A 16,425-nucleotide genomic window follows, 5' to 3' on the forward strand; every position below is an offset into this window, starting at 1 on the left:
TGCTGTTAAGAAATAACCAAGTCATGGTGTTAAGAAATATATTATTTTTTTTATTGTGAACAATATTGTCTCTTTCTTTTAAATGACCCTTAGAACTTTAGAAAAGGATTAAATTGTGTTTGTCTCCATAAAATGCTATGTAGGACATGTTTTGTTGCTGTATGACGAGCAATTGTGAATTGTACAGCAAATATTTCATTTAGGATCCATATGATTTCACAGTACTGTATGTCTAATGGCCTGAATATGGTTAATATCTAAATATAACTTAATATAAATTCACAACATCATATATCAGTCAGTCTCCTTTATATATAAACAGTTTATAAATAAATATAAATAATACATTTTACAATAGGTCATAGGTCTGCAGCCTTCCCCTACTGGACACATGAGGAACAACAGGGGCGTAAACTGCTTGGGGCGTATATCTACCGGCTCAGTAGCTCTTCTGATTGGCTGAAATTCTGTCATTTCTAAACAGTCCCGCCCACTACCTCTACAGATGCACAAATCACTTTTGAACCAAATATCTCGGTGCAAAAGGGAGAGCGAGAAACTTGTCACTTGAAAGAGAAAAACTGTGTTTGAGATTCATCGCAGCAGATTCAAGAAGCTGTAGTTATGTACTTTGTGTTTGTGTTAGAAAAATATACAAGACATTTCTGAGAAAATATTCTACAAGTGTGCAACTCTCATTTGATGAATTCACGTACTGATTTGCGGATGTTCAAAATTTCTCCACGACTTCACATTTCTTGATGAGGTTTGTGTAAATGCGTTTTGCACCACATTCACTGCAGCAATTGCTTAAAAAATGTAAGCGTACGAGTTTCTAAATGTGTGATTTGTAGAATAGGATTTGTGCACCTGCAATGAAGAATTTGAGAAGGTGTAACTGTTGTGTTGTGTTTGTGGGAGAGGAAAAAAGTCTACAGGTTTGCAACTCTTAAAACATTTCTCTCTGTGACTTCAAATTTACTGATACACATGTGTGGCTTTTCTCTTCAACTACAAATCGCACTGCCACAGGTGTTCAGTTGTTTTGAATCAAAAATAACTTCATAGTACTGCTCAATACTTAAATTAGTTATATATAACAATGAGTGATTTTTTAAGTTGTATTATTGTATTTTGGGGATATTTCATTCATCTCTTACCAGTCTAAAAAATGTAAGGGATAATTTTTTATATGTATCATCAGAAATGTTTATTTTATATACTACGCTATATATAATCACATTTAAAATTAGACAAAATGTTCTTCTTTTTTAAAAGAAGAGAATGGTGTGTTTTATAATTTTAATTAACTTAAATGTTGAATACTTTTTTGAATGAATGAATGAGTTGCTTTAGTAGCCTGATGTCATTATATAATTATTGGCTGAAATGGCTAAAGTCTGAATATCCATAAATATGTGAGCGGCATGATTGTGATTGTACATGTCTGTGATTTTGAGAAGGCAGCGTTTATGACCAGTTTTTGTTTAAAATATGTTTAAAAAGTGTTTTATAAGCTCAATAAACATAAGTATTGGTTGAATACACCATTAAAATGTATGATAAATGATTTGCTTTGGTTTAGTAACATGTCTTTAACCGCGATGTGTTTTATATGTTTGATGAACTTGTTTAAAATGTATGTTCCACTTTAGTAACATGTTGTCATATGTATTTTTTTATTTTTACATATTCTTTAAAACAGAGATAAGTGTATTTTTAATTTTATATGTTCATTTATATGTCTGCTTGTTTATATGATTTATCAGAATACAAATTTGTATAGTAGCATGAATATTACACTGATACAACAAGGTACATGTGGTTTATGATGAGATTTATTGAGTAGTCATAATTCAGATGTGACGGTGGGGTGAAGGAAAGGCTGGAAGCAAATGTGAGTAATTGTTTTTAATGAAAATGGATAAACAAACAAACACAAGGGAACAATACAACTGAGAAGATGACACTCCGAGATGGTGGTGAGGAGGTGAGGAATCCGGATGATGATGGTGAGTAGGCAGCAGGAGAGGATAGCACAGGAACTGCGGGGAATAGAGCCGAAGGTAAGTGTTTGTAGCGGAGTTATAGTGCGTAGAGTGGATGAGGTTCTGGGGAAACACAGACATCCAACGTAGATGACACTGAAGCTGACAAACAGGATACACGACATTAAACAATGATCTCACAAACACAAGACGTGAGACAAGCCAATATATAGGGGATGAGTAATGAGTGACAGCTGTTGCTGATGAAAATTAGCGGAGACGCCCACAAACTAATCAGTGCAGACGCGAAACACACAGACTTCACCACAAAGTGCAAACACCCAGATCACGGTTTACCAACCATGACATCAGATCGCTTAACTAAATTTAATAAAATGCGTGTGCATGCAGAATTGTATTGTGTGGGGGTAGGTGTACAGTTAAAATAAATAATTATACAACTTTTGAAAAAAGATCAGTTATACTACCGTTTACTGTGTTGGTAGGTTTAGGGGGTGATACAATAATCATTAATATGCTGTGCGTATGAATATAAAAGGTTTTAAATATAATATAGAAAATGTTATGCAACAATTAATGTGAATTGAATTTAACTGAATTGTGTCTTAACATTAAACCGCCAGCAGAATGGCAAAATTGTGACCAATCACGGAAAGTAGGGACACAAGTCAGTTCTGGGGAATTTTGAGTTATTCACATATTCTGAAAGTGTAGTCTCCAAGCTCTCCAATGATGTGTAACACATGGAAATCTGATAATATTTGGAGAAGTTGTGGCCATTTGAAGGTAGGCACTCAAAAAAAGCTCAAAAAGCAGAAAATAGCCTCTAAAGATTGTGCAGTTCTCACCTGTTCTCACTGCTGCGAGTGACAATGGGGCTCATTTACATCTCATTTAGATAAGCCATACCCCCTGTAAAGCTCCCCCTGTAAAGCTGCATGGTTGCATAGCAACGACAGACACAATGGGAAAAATCGGACCGCATACTATTAATAATAAAGGAGAATGTGCATTGTAAATGTCAGTAATTTATCTTTTTTGACTTTTATAAAAATGATTTAGAGGCTGAAATATGTGAGTTTTATATTTTTATAAAAAATCTTTAATCTTTTAAATGTGGCCATCATTTTTAATGTTATTATTTTGATGTTTATGTAAACAAAAAGTACATATTGATGCTAATTTTATTTGTTATTTGCTGGTTTCTACATAAAACTTGGTGAATTGATTTCATTGGGTAGCATTAGGACTTTTTTAACAGGATTCTGTGATAACCGATGAGCTATGAGCTAGCTAATAACAATAGGTAGATATGGGAAGGTCTAAACATGGACTAAACATGAGATAACATGTACGTGTTCTTAGAATGAACACAAAACGACAAACTTTGATGTTTATGGAAACTCACCCCATAAGAAACAGAAAAAGTATTCTTGCAGATCTCGATGCCTCCAATGAAATAAGTCGTTCAGGCACACTTTCTCTTTGTCGGGGTCTTCTATGTGGATGTAACCATCCCCGAAGTTTGAACTGTGCGTCTGTTTGCCTCTAAATGTTACGGATTTTCCCCATTTCTCTGTCTTTATCCCAATCAAATGTTACTATCGATATAGCCTCTGATATCTTACGGTCCAACTTGTCTGATGCCAGTCCAATACATTCTTCCTCGTCGTCATCTTCGCTCAGTTGTAGATTAGGGATATTATACAGTCTTATTATGCTACTTTCATCGTCGCTCAGATCATCTTCAGAATCAGTGAGCACTTGTTCACAAGCATCCGGCTTGTCGAAGAAGTACTTCAAAACATTTTCGGTGTAACGGCCACGGTTCAGCTCGTCTGCGATCATCTTTGCTGCGTCCATCTTCATTGAATTTTGATATCAGCTAGAGCCGGCCAGAGTGCTGCATAATAAGTAGCCACGCTTCCCTCGGAGGGCGGGGGCAATAACAAAAGAAACAAAAGCCGGCTTATCCAGTATGGAAATACACATACTGTCACGGTTTTACGCTGCCTGAAGGAATACGGAGTCGAGGATAAACGGAATTAGGCTTTTAATATATCCAACACAGGGGATATCCAACATGGAGCACAGAGGTAGACACACGTAAGTAGCAAGTGAAGACCCGACCAAACAGAACTGAAAGGACAAGGCTTAAGTACAAAGGATAATGGGGAAACACAGGTGGATGGAATAACTAAATTAACAGGGACATGGAACACATGAGGAATAGAATAGACACACCTGGGAACTAATCAAACTAAACACGGAAGACAGAAACTGGGTCACTGGGGCAAAAACACTAAATGAGTCCAGGTGTGTGACAGTACTCCCCCCTCCCGGTAGGTGCGTCCTCGCACCGTAGAAACAACAGGGGGAGGCGTGGGTGGGAACTTGGGAGGAGGTTCCGGTGGAGGACGGACTCCCAGGAGGGGGCCAGCAGACAGGGACCACAGAAGGAGGAGCCAGGGAGGAGACGGAGGAAGGAGCCAGGGAGGAGACAGGAGCAGGAGGAGCCAGATGGTCCACCAGAGACCAGCCAGGACGGAGATCCAAGGTGGAGTCGACGGCGGGAGGAGCCATGGTGAAGGAAGGGTCGACGACACCAGGGGGCCGACAGGCGGAGACTGCACCGGTGGGTGAGGAGCCCAAGATGGAGCAGCACAGCCGCAGAGCCAGGGTGACGTCGAGGATCCGGAGGGCCTAGGTGGAGCTGAAGGCTCAGGCGACCAAGGCAGAGGCGGGGTCCTGGCAGACCGCTGTGGAGCCGGAGTGACCGAGGATGGAGGTGGAACTGGAGGGAAGGAGGAGCCTGACAGAGCCGGAGGGATGGAGTGACGAGGTGGAACCAGAGGAGAGGAGTCCCGAGGTGGCGGATGGTCGACGACTGACCAAGGTGGAGCCGGAGGGACGAGGGAGCCCGGTGGAGCAGGTGGGATGACAGGCCACGGAGGAGACGAGGGAGCTAAGAGCCAAGGCGGAGCCGCTGGGTCGAAGGACCGAGGAGGAGTCCAGGGCTCGGAGGCTGGAGGCGGAGACAGGGCCTTAACACGCCAAGGCGGAGCTGGAGACTGGCAGTCCAGCGGCGAACCATCGCGCCCCGATGACGCGGACTGAGGGTGAGCTGCGGGACTGACTGGCACCAGCAGGGATGACGAGGAACTGGCTGGTCTAGGAGGAGGAGAGAGGAGAAGGATGGGAGGAAGGACAGGAGGATCAGGGCTGGACGGAACCAGCGGAAGTGGAGCAGAGGGACCAGCAGGTTTGGGAGGAGGTGGGAGAGGGAGGCTGGGAGGGAATACAGGAGACACAGAAGATTCAGGGCTGGGTGGAACCAGCGGAGACACAGATGATTCAGGGCTGGGCGGAACCAGCGGTGAAACAGAAAAATCATGGCTGGGCGGAACCAGCGGAGACACAGAAAATTCATGGCTGGGCGGAACCAGCGGAGACACAGAAAATTCAGAGCTGGGCGGAACCAGCGGAGACACAGAAGATTCAGGGCTGGGCGGAACCAGCGGAGACACAGAAGATTCAGGGCTGGGCGGAACCAGCGGAGAAACAGAAGACTCAGGGCTGGGCGGAACCAGCGGAGAAACAGAAGACTCAGGGCTGGGCGGAACCAGCGGAGAAACAGAAAACTCAGGGCTGGGCGGAACCAGCGGAGAAACAGAAAACTCAGGGCTGGGCAGAACCAGTGGAGAAACAGAAAACTCAGGGCTGGGCAGAACCAGCGGAAATGGAGCAGAGAAAATGACTGGAGGAGGTAGGAGTGGGAGACTGAGAGGGTATACAGGGGAATCAGGGCTGGACGGAACCAGCGGGGCAACAGGAAAATTAGGGATTACCTCCATAGACCAGTCCATCAGATCCCGAACTTGCTCCATATGATCTTCAGAGACTGCATACAGCTCACCCTCAGTCGCAGGAGTGTGGGCACGGCTTTCCTCCATGCCCTCGATCTCCACGAGGACTCCCACGATGCACGGTGTGGCCGGCTCACACACCTGGTCAGTCGCGCTCTCGAGATCCTGTTCCCTTTCAGTGGATGGCTCGGGCTCTGCGGCTGCGGTGGGCTCTGGCTCCGTGCGGCGTGATGGTGGCTGGCTGGTCTCTGGGTCGGGAGTGGGGCTGGCGAGGTCCTCTATGGGGCAGATGGTGAAAGATGAGCCATTTCTCGCCAGAGTCCACTCCACGAATGCGGCGAAATCCTCTCGAGGACCATCTTCGGACGACAACGCTCTGCATTTGGAATTCAGGCTGGTGTTGTAGAAGGTGCAGAGCGCGTCGTCCGGGTAGCTGGTGGCATTAGCTAATAGGAGAAACTGTCTGGTATGGTCCTCGAGAGAACGTCCTTCCTGCTTCAGCAGGAGGATGAGGAATTCGGGACGATAGAGGGGATCCATAGAACACTACGAAACAAAAAGACTTTGAAACCACAAAAACAAAACGGAGGAAAAAAACACGCAGTTTTCTATTTTCTTCTTTCTGGTCGGGTCTTCTGTCACGGTTTTACGCTGCCTGAAGGAATACGGAGTCGAGGATAAACGGAATTAGGCTTTTAATATATCCAACACAGGGGATATCCAACATGGAGCACAGAGGTAGACACACGTAAGTAGCAAGTGAAGACCCGACCAAACAGAACTGAAAGGACAAGGCTTAAGTACAAAGGATAATGGGGAAACACAGGTGGATGGAATAACTAAATTAACAGGGACATGGAACACATGAGGAATAGAATAGACACACCTGGGAACTAATCAAACTAAACACGGAAGACAGAAACTGGGTCACTGGGGCAAAAACACTAAATGAGTCCAGGTGTGTGACACATACAATGAAACGCCCCTACTCCGTGCTAGAATCTCCGACAAACAAGCTGATTTCAACCTCAAAATGTACGCTTTTAAATATACCAATACTGCTATCTCAAACACGGAGAGGCTTCTTTGTGATCTCAACTAACAGATTCAGCAAAAAAATGAAAATCACCAATTTTGAAAAAAAAAAAACGCTTCTTTCTCATTTTGCTCGAAAGTTGTGCTGCCGACTTGTGTCACTGGTTTCCGTGACGGGTCACAATTTTCACTATAAAACAGTCTAATTTCAACCCAGACTCAACAGAGGGAGCCATTTCACCACCATATCATCAAAAATCCACCAGAGAAAGCCATTTCACTAAAAGCAGTTAGCAACCAGGAAAATGGTGCTAAGATAGAACCGTGCATTCCTAACCGGGAGTGCTTACAGCCCGCGATGTCGTGTTCATAGATGACAAACGGATAACGCGGTGGCAAAACGTCAATTTAACGGACCCAGAATTGTTTTTCTGAAATCCTATACATAGAAAACTGAATTGTAGCATGACAAGCTAAAGCTAAGCACATGTCAACAGGATGTCGTCGTCTTTTCAAAATTAAAGTGTTTTTCATAAAAACAGTCTGGCGATGATTGGGCATTAGATAAAATAAAAAACACCATTGCATACTTTATAAATAGAGTAGTTAAAATATCTCTATCAGCAGATGAAATAAAACAACATATCATAGTTTATGAATATCTCTATCAGCAGATAAAATAAAATAAAAAAACACCATAGCATACTTTATGAATATAGTAGTTAAAATATCTCTATCAGCAGATAAAATAAAACAGCATATCATAGTTTATGAATATAGTCACTAACAGCAGATAAAATACCGATGCATGTTTTATTACAGTAATGAATTTTAATATGGTTTAAAGACACCATAACATCATACACTGTAAAAAAATAGCATAACATACTTTGATCAATTAATAGTATTTAAAAATCACTACCATCAGATAAAATAAAATAAAAACAGCATAACATGAAATGATAAAATACTCACTCTTATCAATTGTCTTGGAGAGTCGTCCAGAAAGTTTTTGGGCAATCGATTTTCTTGGAGGCTCATCCGAGAAAGTTTTTGGTATGAGTGATGATTTGAACACGCCAAATTGCATTTATAAAGGTGACCGTATGAAAGAAATCGGTTTTGAGTGACCGCTAGGTGTCATCCTTGTTCTATGAATGGATCTGTTCAATTCATGGAAAACTGAGCTGGGTTCCCGTGTCACCATAAATTTGTGGGCACAAGAGATGCTAGACGCGGACCAACCGTAATTCATAGATGGAACCGGCAGAAAACTGTCAAAAACATGCTACTCCTGCATGAGATACGATGGTTTTAATTAACAACATCTTTAAAGATATTATGATTTTGTAGTAAATTCAGACGAGAGAGAACTGTGGCGTGCAAACTCAGACACAGGCTGATTTTTGGAGCAGCGCAGGGTCAGAAAAGGTGATGTGAAAACACCTCCTTCAGCTCTCTAAAAAAATTAGAATGAATTTTGTTTATCTGAAACAATCGGTTTCAGTATATTTTTTATAACCGTTTCATTTATAACCTTTTAAAAGAATAGAATGTTTTTTCAACTTTAGCATGATAATTCTTATATAATTTATATTATATAAAGGATAGGATGTTTTATATATCAATGTGAAATAACTGAATGTCACATATATGAAATAACCGATCCCATTTATATACTGCTCAGGAATGTAATGGGAGTGGATGTCAGACAGAGAGAACTCACATGCAGCCAACCGCACATGCACACACATAACCACACACACACACAAACCCATATAACTGGGACAAAGTTCAAACAACCGGCAAAAACATATGTTCTCTTCATATAGCGCAAAACTAACCGGCAAAAACTATGATTTGGGACTAACTAGGTCAATAGGGCAAAAGTTTCTGTCAAAACCACATGATCGATGCATGGGAGGGTTCATATAGGGCAAAATTACCCGTCAAAACTATGATTTAGGACTAATTAGGTCAATAGGGCAAAAGCTTCTGTCAAAACCACATGATTGATGCGTTGGAGGGGGTAAATAGGTTAACCCCATGAACTCATTCGAAAGTTCAAACCATCCATCATAAAGTCAACGGAAGTTCAACCTGTCAAAAGGTCAAAGGTCAAAGTAGTAAATCATCTTGACACAAAGTGCATGGTAAGTACTACTCACATCTTATCTCACCAAACATTTCTAATGTGCGATTATATTAAGACGTTTGTCTGTGAGGTCTGCGAGATCTCTCATGCGCGCCACGGAGGCTGTCTGTCAGTCACACACACACCACAATGAGCCCGGCACACGCACACGCATTAACGTAAACTCCTGCTTAATAATGAAGAGTGACGATGGCGAAGAGATTTGCTTAATGTTATCGTGCACATTTTATCTCACCAAACATTTCTAATGTGCGATCATTTTAAGATGTTCGTCTGTGAGATCTGCGATTTATAAATATAATAAAACCTATATTTCCCTCAAGACTAGTCATGTTTTTGTGGTTGTTTTAATTTAAACGTGTCTGCTTCTATTTTAGCCAATTTATTTTCAATAAACTAAAACAAAAATAATAATAAAAAAAGGAAAACGAATACAGCTCGTTATCAGACTGTAAAAAAAAATACGATGAAAAAGTCATGACAACACATTTTTAAGGTTGGCTACTTTAACTTAAGCAATTTAATGCGTTTTTATACTAGTTTAAATCTGTAATTTTAATACTATTAAACTGAATTTAAAATCTCATGGAATTTTAAGTTTAAACGGGTGAAAATGCCACAGTGAATATTAAATATAGCCTATATAACAGAAGACCTTGATTGCATGTTACCATGAAACTAACAAAATAATTTGATTTTTTTTTTAAATTAACAATTCATGTACAAAATGGGACAGCAACCTTTATATCAAACACTTTTACGTCGTCCACAATTGAGCAACGCGAGAGGAAGGTATTGCGCAAGAGCGCACAAGTGAATTTGAAGAGAATTTTTAGGGGGTAGGAGGATTTTTTTATTCTTAAATTTTCATAAACACGAAATAAATAATTAAATAAAATAAATTGATATACAGTATATCCACTTAGCTTACCTGTTGGCTTTACCTCTCTCATTCTGAACACATTCGTGGTTCACGTGTGTTTCAGTTTCGATGGAAAAATATTATAAAGAGCATAAATATGCCACAGTAGACCGCTGCTCATGCGGTCTTAATGCTGGACCGTTCTCATTTTCGTTCCTCATATGGAAACACAAAACAGCGCAACAGCCCCTCGCGGATGACTGTCGCGCACAAATAAAAACCAAACACAACTAAAACCCAGGCCTGGTCCTCTCTCATCCTTCACTGTCGTTGCTCCAGTTTTATATCCTTCCATCTCCTCCGTGGGACTCGAGACTGGTGGGTCGAGCAGGTGTCACTCATCTCCAATCACTTCACCGGCCTCGCTCTGTTCCCGCCCCACTCATCACAGTACTAAATAAAGGTATTTTTAGAATGAGCAAGCATGGGATGGCTATCTAATTACTGATTTACTTCTGTCTAGTGTCCAAGACTGCCGAGTATGTGACCGTGAGGTCCATGTAAATAACATCTGATGCAAGATTCTCTGAACAACATGAGAAACCGGATTCACAAGTAAAATCAGAAACTAGGAGTTAACAATAATAGTCAAATGTTAGTAGAACAACAATTAGAAATGGACAAACAATCAATTGATATATCAACCCAAATTTGATGTCATAATAAAATGCAGACAGATTAGAGTTTAACTAAAATTGAATTACATTACCTCCAGCCACCATTGGATAACTTTGTTGGGCCAATTAGGTGGACCTTACAGCATGAAAGTAACACTGCCAAACAGTAAAGCTAAGCTAATAAATGGGATGTAAATGCACACATTATTTCCCATCTAAGTAAAACCATGAGATTTATTTATTCAATAGTTGTCTAAATATGACAGTAATGCAGATTACAATATTATTATATTATTTATACTATGAACAGTGCTCACATTTGTCATTCAAAGTAGTTGCATCATACTATTTAATCAATAAATATATCTAAACAGATGTATTTACAATAATGAAAATTTAGCAAGCTATACAGACGGCACATAATCAGCACTATAGGTTACTAGGTTTGCACTGAATGCGGACAAAAAAAAAGTACATGGGCTATTAAACATTTGACTAAACATGTTCGGTTTTCTACAATTATTCAAACGAATGTATTTTAATATCAGTAAGATGCCACAGGATTTTCAACAGGTATCCAATAGAAACAACAAGGATTTTAAAACAACCTATTAGTAACAGACAGATTTAACATCCGTAAAAAAAAATATAAAAAAATAAAAATAAATAGACAAATGACGGCAAGAGAAAGTAACGGTAGTCTTAGATCAATTATTTTCATTCTCATGTCAAGAACACATTTGAATACTCTCCATTTTTACAGTGTGGTGTATACTCTTTCGGTGTGTATACACATCTATGTGGAGGGATGCACAGCTGAGGCACTAGGGGCATTCAAGCGGTCAGTCTGTAGGGGGTGGTTCAGAATATTGTCCTGCAGCAGAACACCATTGGTCTCTTTCCACTCCCTGAATTTACTTCCAGTGAGACCGGAGTCAGTCAGCAACTGCTCCAAAGTCAGTAGATCTGCTTCTTTAGCCTAAATGAAACAAAGATAATTTTTACTAATAGCAAGTAACTATATAGTTAATATATATAGTTAACTATTACACGGCTCTGTGCAATGCTTGATTCTGATTGGTCAGTCATGAAATTCCAAGGTATGTTACTTCCTGATAACAACAGGTAAAAACTAATAACACAGGCTCATTCAGGTAACTGCAGTCAGCTCTATTTGCTTAATGGTGGGAGGGGGGGGGGGGGGATTCTTCATGGAAGCTTTGCATTTGGTTATCTAATAGAAATATAAAAACTCAAATAAATATTCTCTGTACAAATGTCATCCTGTTATCACAGACTCTTTCTTGAGGACTATTTTCTTAATCCCACACCCACAATATTTGTAACCACTCCAATGTACACCTGCAAACATTCTGTCACAGCTTCTGGAAGTGGTGAAAAATGTACACAAACTTTAGGGCTATGCTTAATATTCAGATTAACAACATTGCATTTAAAGGGTTCATGAAATGCATTGTTTTATATTGTCAAAATTATAAAATAAGTTTATGTTTCCTGAGGTGCACTTATAATCTAAGTATTACTAAATACTAAAAGTAGACTAATGTTAAAGGGTTAGTTCACCCAAAAATTAGAATTATGTAATTAATAACTCACCCTCATGTCGTTCCAAACCCATAAGACCTCCGTTCATCTTCAGAATACAGTTTAAGATATTTTAGATTTAGTCAGGGAGCTTTCTGTCCCTCCATTGAAACTCTGTGTACGGTATACTGTCCATGTCCAGAAAGGTAATGAATCATCATCAAAGTAGTCCATGTGACATCAGAGGGTCAGTTAGAATTTTTTGAAGCTTCGAAAAAACATTTTGGTCCAAAAATAAAAAAAATATTACTACTTTATTCAGCACTGTCTTCCCTTCTAGGTCTGTTGTAAGTTTGACTGCTGTGACTGTTGACGTATGACGCTGGTGACGTGTTTTCTGGTGCGCCCAGTAACAAAGATAACACGTTAGCAGCGTCGTATATTAGCAGCATCACTGCAGTGACATACTACCATAACCATTGTTATTTTTGGACCAAAATGTATTTTCGATTCTTCAACAAATTCTAATTGACCCTCTGATGTCACATGTACTAGTTTGATGATGTTTTTCTTACCTTTCTGGAAAAACAGTTTCAATGGAGGGACTGAGAGCTCTCGGACTAAATCTAAAATGTCTTAAACTGTGTTCTGAAGATGAATGGAGGTCTCATGGGTTTGGAACGACATGAGGGTGAGTCATTAATAAGATAATATTCATTTTTGGGTGAACTAACCCTTTACTGTAATCATAGGTACAATATGTTAGCATATGTGTACAGTCAGACGCGCAGCCTTTCAAAGTATACTTCATTATGATAGTGTCACTGTAGTCAGTTTACACAGCAACTCTAGAAAGCGTTATCTTTGTCCAGCGTCTGCTCTATTTTTCTCCAGAAGTTATGACATATATCATGTCAGACAGTATTATTTTCTACTGTGAAAGGATGGCCTGGGCCAGTGTTGTCGCCTTGTGAAACAACCGATTAATGCAAAACCAAAGCAATGCTCATGTGCGAATTGTGTCCCCTGGCAAAAAAACAAACAAAGCTTTTATTAAAAGTCTGAATGGATTATAGAATAGAAAGTGTGCAAAGATTGCTCTCTTTGTAATCACTGCCCATCAATAAACATGTCTGTTATTGACTACATTGCTCAACACTGCAAGAACGTGTGGTAAATAGAAACTCTTGATGTTTCCCAGAGTGCAAACACAAATACTCACTGAAGCATTATAAAGAACTGTTTTGCCAATTTGCCATTTTTACAGCTTCAGCTGATGGTGCTCTTTGCTTTCATTTGATGGTGCTCCACACATGCTAGCATGACAAAACTTTTTATTTTACTAGTTGCCATATCAACACTATATATAGAGAAAACATTTTGCTATACCACTAACAAATAAACAAATACCACAAACTGAATATTAAAATGTATCCTGTGTACACATTCCTTTAATGCACATTATAAGCAAACCACAGTATGAGCACTTTTCAAGCAGGTTCATTGCTAGTAAAGAGAAAGGTGGTGATGATTATAGGGGCCGAGGGCCATGTAGGGGTCACCAGCAATTTCAACCGATTGCCTGAGGCTGGAATGAAAGATGCTCAGGGCAGTTGACAGGCCACTGCTGCATGTTGTCATGAAATCTTATCATTTTCTTGTGTTTTTAAGCCTTGCCTATTTAAACATTCAAGAGATTTAAAAGCATTCAAGCACAAGAAGACACAAAATAACTTAACTGAGAACTCAAATGGACACTTTCCCATCTTCTTGTGTTTAACCCTTATGCTTTGTTGGGGATGTTATCGTCCACTAGGGGGTAAAGTTGGGTCTTATTTTGAGAAGAGTCTGGCTGCAGACTTGCACTTTCATGCTTGCACTCTCCGCTACCTGTGAAGTCACTTGCAATCAACACAAATCGTGCATGTTGCCAATGGAGACAAGACGCTTGGGTAGTGATTAAATGACTAAAACTAAATTAGTAGGCCTACTAGTATAATGTACTGGGTCCTGCAAGAAAAAGACAAGACCGGCAAATCCTTGGCCACAGAACAGCAGAATATGAACGCAATGCACAAAGTCTTTCGTTAAGCGTTTTCCTCCTGTAGAAAAAAGTGATATAAATGATATAAACGAGTTGTAGACAGTTTATTCTATATGGAAAAATGCTTAACGCGAAACTTTGCTCGTTGCGTTTATTCACCACCACAGCTTCTTGTCTCCATTGGCAACAAGCACGATTTGTGTCGTTTGCAAGTGTTGCAGGTAGCGGAGAGTGCAAGTAGCGATTGCAAGTGACATTTTCATTTAGTTAATTTTTTCTTGTCTTCGCCACCTGGCTACTGTTATAAAATGTTGGGAAATTCAAACAAAAAGTAAAAGAAAATTCATTAAAATCAAAAATAAAGACTGCAAGTGATGTCACTAGCGGAAGTGTAATTTGAGTGTCTGAGAGTGCAAGTCTGAGAATGCAAGTCTGAGAATGCAAGTCTGAGAGTGCAAGTGCAAGTCTGCAGCCAGACCCACTTGCTTATTTTGGCCACAACTTTCTCTGTGTTTGAGCTAATGGAATGATTTTTGGTGACAAATCTTATAAATCTTTATTATTTCAGCTCCAGGTTCTTCATTAAATAATTTGGATGATGACTGGTGATCTTTTACATGTTACAGTTTTTTTTTCAGTCGCTAACAAGCATTTGTCCAAGCAGTTGTCACATTTTCAAAACTCTAAACACAATAAGCACAGCATCTGTCTATTGTGGCCATACCATTCACACATTTCATGTCGTTTTCACACAATATGGAGTCACTAAACACATTTCCACAATGCTTACATATTCTGAACAGACAAGCTATACCTCCCAACAAAATTATGGATCATTTTTGTAGTATTTACAAATGTTAACACACAACATCCAACAATAGCAAAAACAATGTTCCAAACCTTAGATACAGTATAAAAACCTCTGCTTCTGCAATGATATCAGTTCAAAAATAATATATCTTAGCTGATTTATGCTGTGTAAATTGGGCCAACCACAGCTGATTCCAATCTGGCTTAGACTGAATGGCAGGGCTTATTTTTTAGACAATAAACTTATACAATAAAAGGAGGACTTTGAAGAGTGATGTTTTTGGAAACAGAAATAGAAAAAGAGAAACACTGTAATGTATGGACGAGGAAGAGTAAGAGCAAGGGGCCCAGGGAGAGGAGCAGGAGCAGTGAGAGGAGCAGGAGAAGTGAGAGGACCAGGAGCAGTGAGAGGAGCAGTGAGAGGAGCAGGAGCAGAGAGAGATGCAGGAGAAGTGAGAGGAGCAGGAGCAGTGAGAGGAGCAGGAGCAGTGAGAGGAGCAGGAGCAGTGAGAGATGCAGTGAGAGGAGCAGTGAGAGGAGCAGGAGCAGTGAGAGGAGCAGGAGCAGTGAGAGGAGCAGGGGCAGTGAGAGATGCAGTGAGAGGAGCAGGAGCAGAGAGAGATGCAGGAGAAGTGAGAGGAGCAGGAGCAGTGAGAGGAGCAGGAGCAGTGAGAGATGCAGTGAGAGGAGCAGTGAGAGGAGCAGGAGCAGTGAGAGGAGCAGGAGCAGTGAGAGGAGCAGGGGCAGTGAGAGATGCAGTGAGAGGAGCAGGGGCAGTGAGAGATTGTTTTTATTTTAACCCCCCCCCCCCCCCTTTTATCTGGGCTTTTTGCTGTTGTTGTTTTTTGTTCAGAATGCTCTTATGTGTTTCATTGATATTTTGTTCACTGTAAGCAATACTGTCGAACCTGTTCTGTTCTATCATACCGTGTTTCTACTGTACTGCCTCCTGCAGTAAACAGAAAAGGGAAAAATAGCTTTTTACTGGAATGCTTTTGAATGTGAACATTACTGTACATTTGGACATACAGTTCCAAACCAAGAAATTTAGTGTAAAACAGTGAATTGCATGTTTTGTATGCAAATACCTGTAAAACTGAAACATAAAAGTCTATGCAGTTTTAGTAATGTCAACAATAGCCAGTATTTTGAAACCTGGTGTACTTTGATTGACTGTATGTTCCTTGTGAGGTGAAAACAAGTGTTATTCTTTGACAGAATAATTTAATTTTGAATCAGATTTCCAGTGTTTTGGTAAAGTTGGTGTGTGCAGAGAAAGATGCGTTCTATTTTGAAATGAAGATTTTGTATATATTTAACAAAATGTGTTTTTGAGAAGAAAATTATCCATTTGGCCAATTGTGTTTTGTAGGTGTGAGTCTGTGTTAAGACTTTAGAAAAAGTATCTGAAGTATGGTTAAG

The 16,425-nt window shown here is 40.1% G+C and overlaps 1 protein-coding gene across 3 annotated transcripts in view; it reads right to left on the reverse strand.

The window, feature by feature from the left end:
• Positions 1–10,820: 10,820 nt before the first annotated feature.
• The window catches only part of LOC127976487 (connector enhancer of kinase suppressor of ras 3), a 66,945-nt gene continuing 61,340 nt past the window's right edge, over positions 10,821–16,425 (reverse strand). For 2 of the 3 annotated variants that reach the window (XM_052580932.1, XM_052580931.1), the window contains exon 25: positions 10,821–11,583. In XM_052580932.1, the coding sequence (XP_052436892.1) occupies positions 11,401–11,583 (183 nt within the window). In that variant the 3' untranslated portion in view covers positions 10,821–11,400. The remainder of the gene's footprint in view (positions 11,584–16,425) is intronic. The other variant, XM_052580933.1, reaches the window with a different exon arrangement.

The sequence above is a fragment of the Carassius gibelio genome, chromosome B17 (genome assembly GCF_023724105.1).
Source record: "Carassius gibelio isolate Cgi1373 ecotype wild population from Czech Republic chromosome B17, carGib1.2-hapl.c, whole genome shotgun sequence".
Classification (NCBI taxonomy): domain Eukaryota; kingdom Metazoa; phylum Chordata; class Actinopteri; order Cypriniformes; family Cyprinidae; genus Carassius; species Carassius gibelio.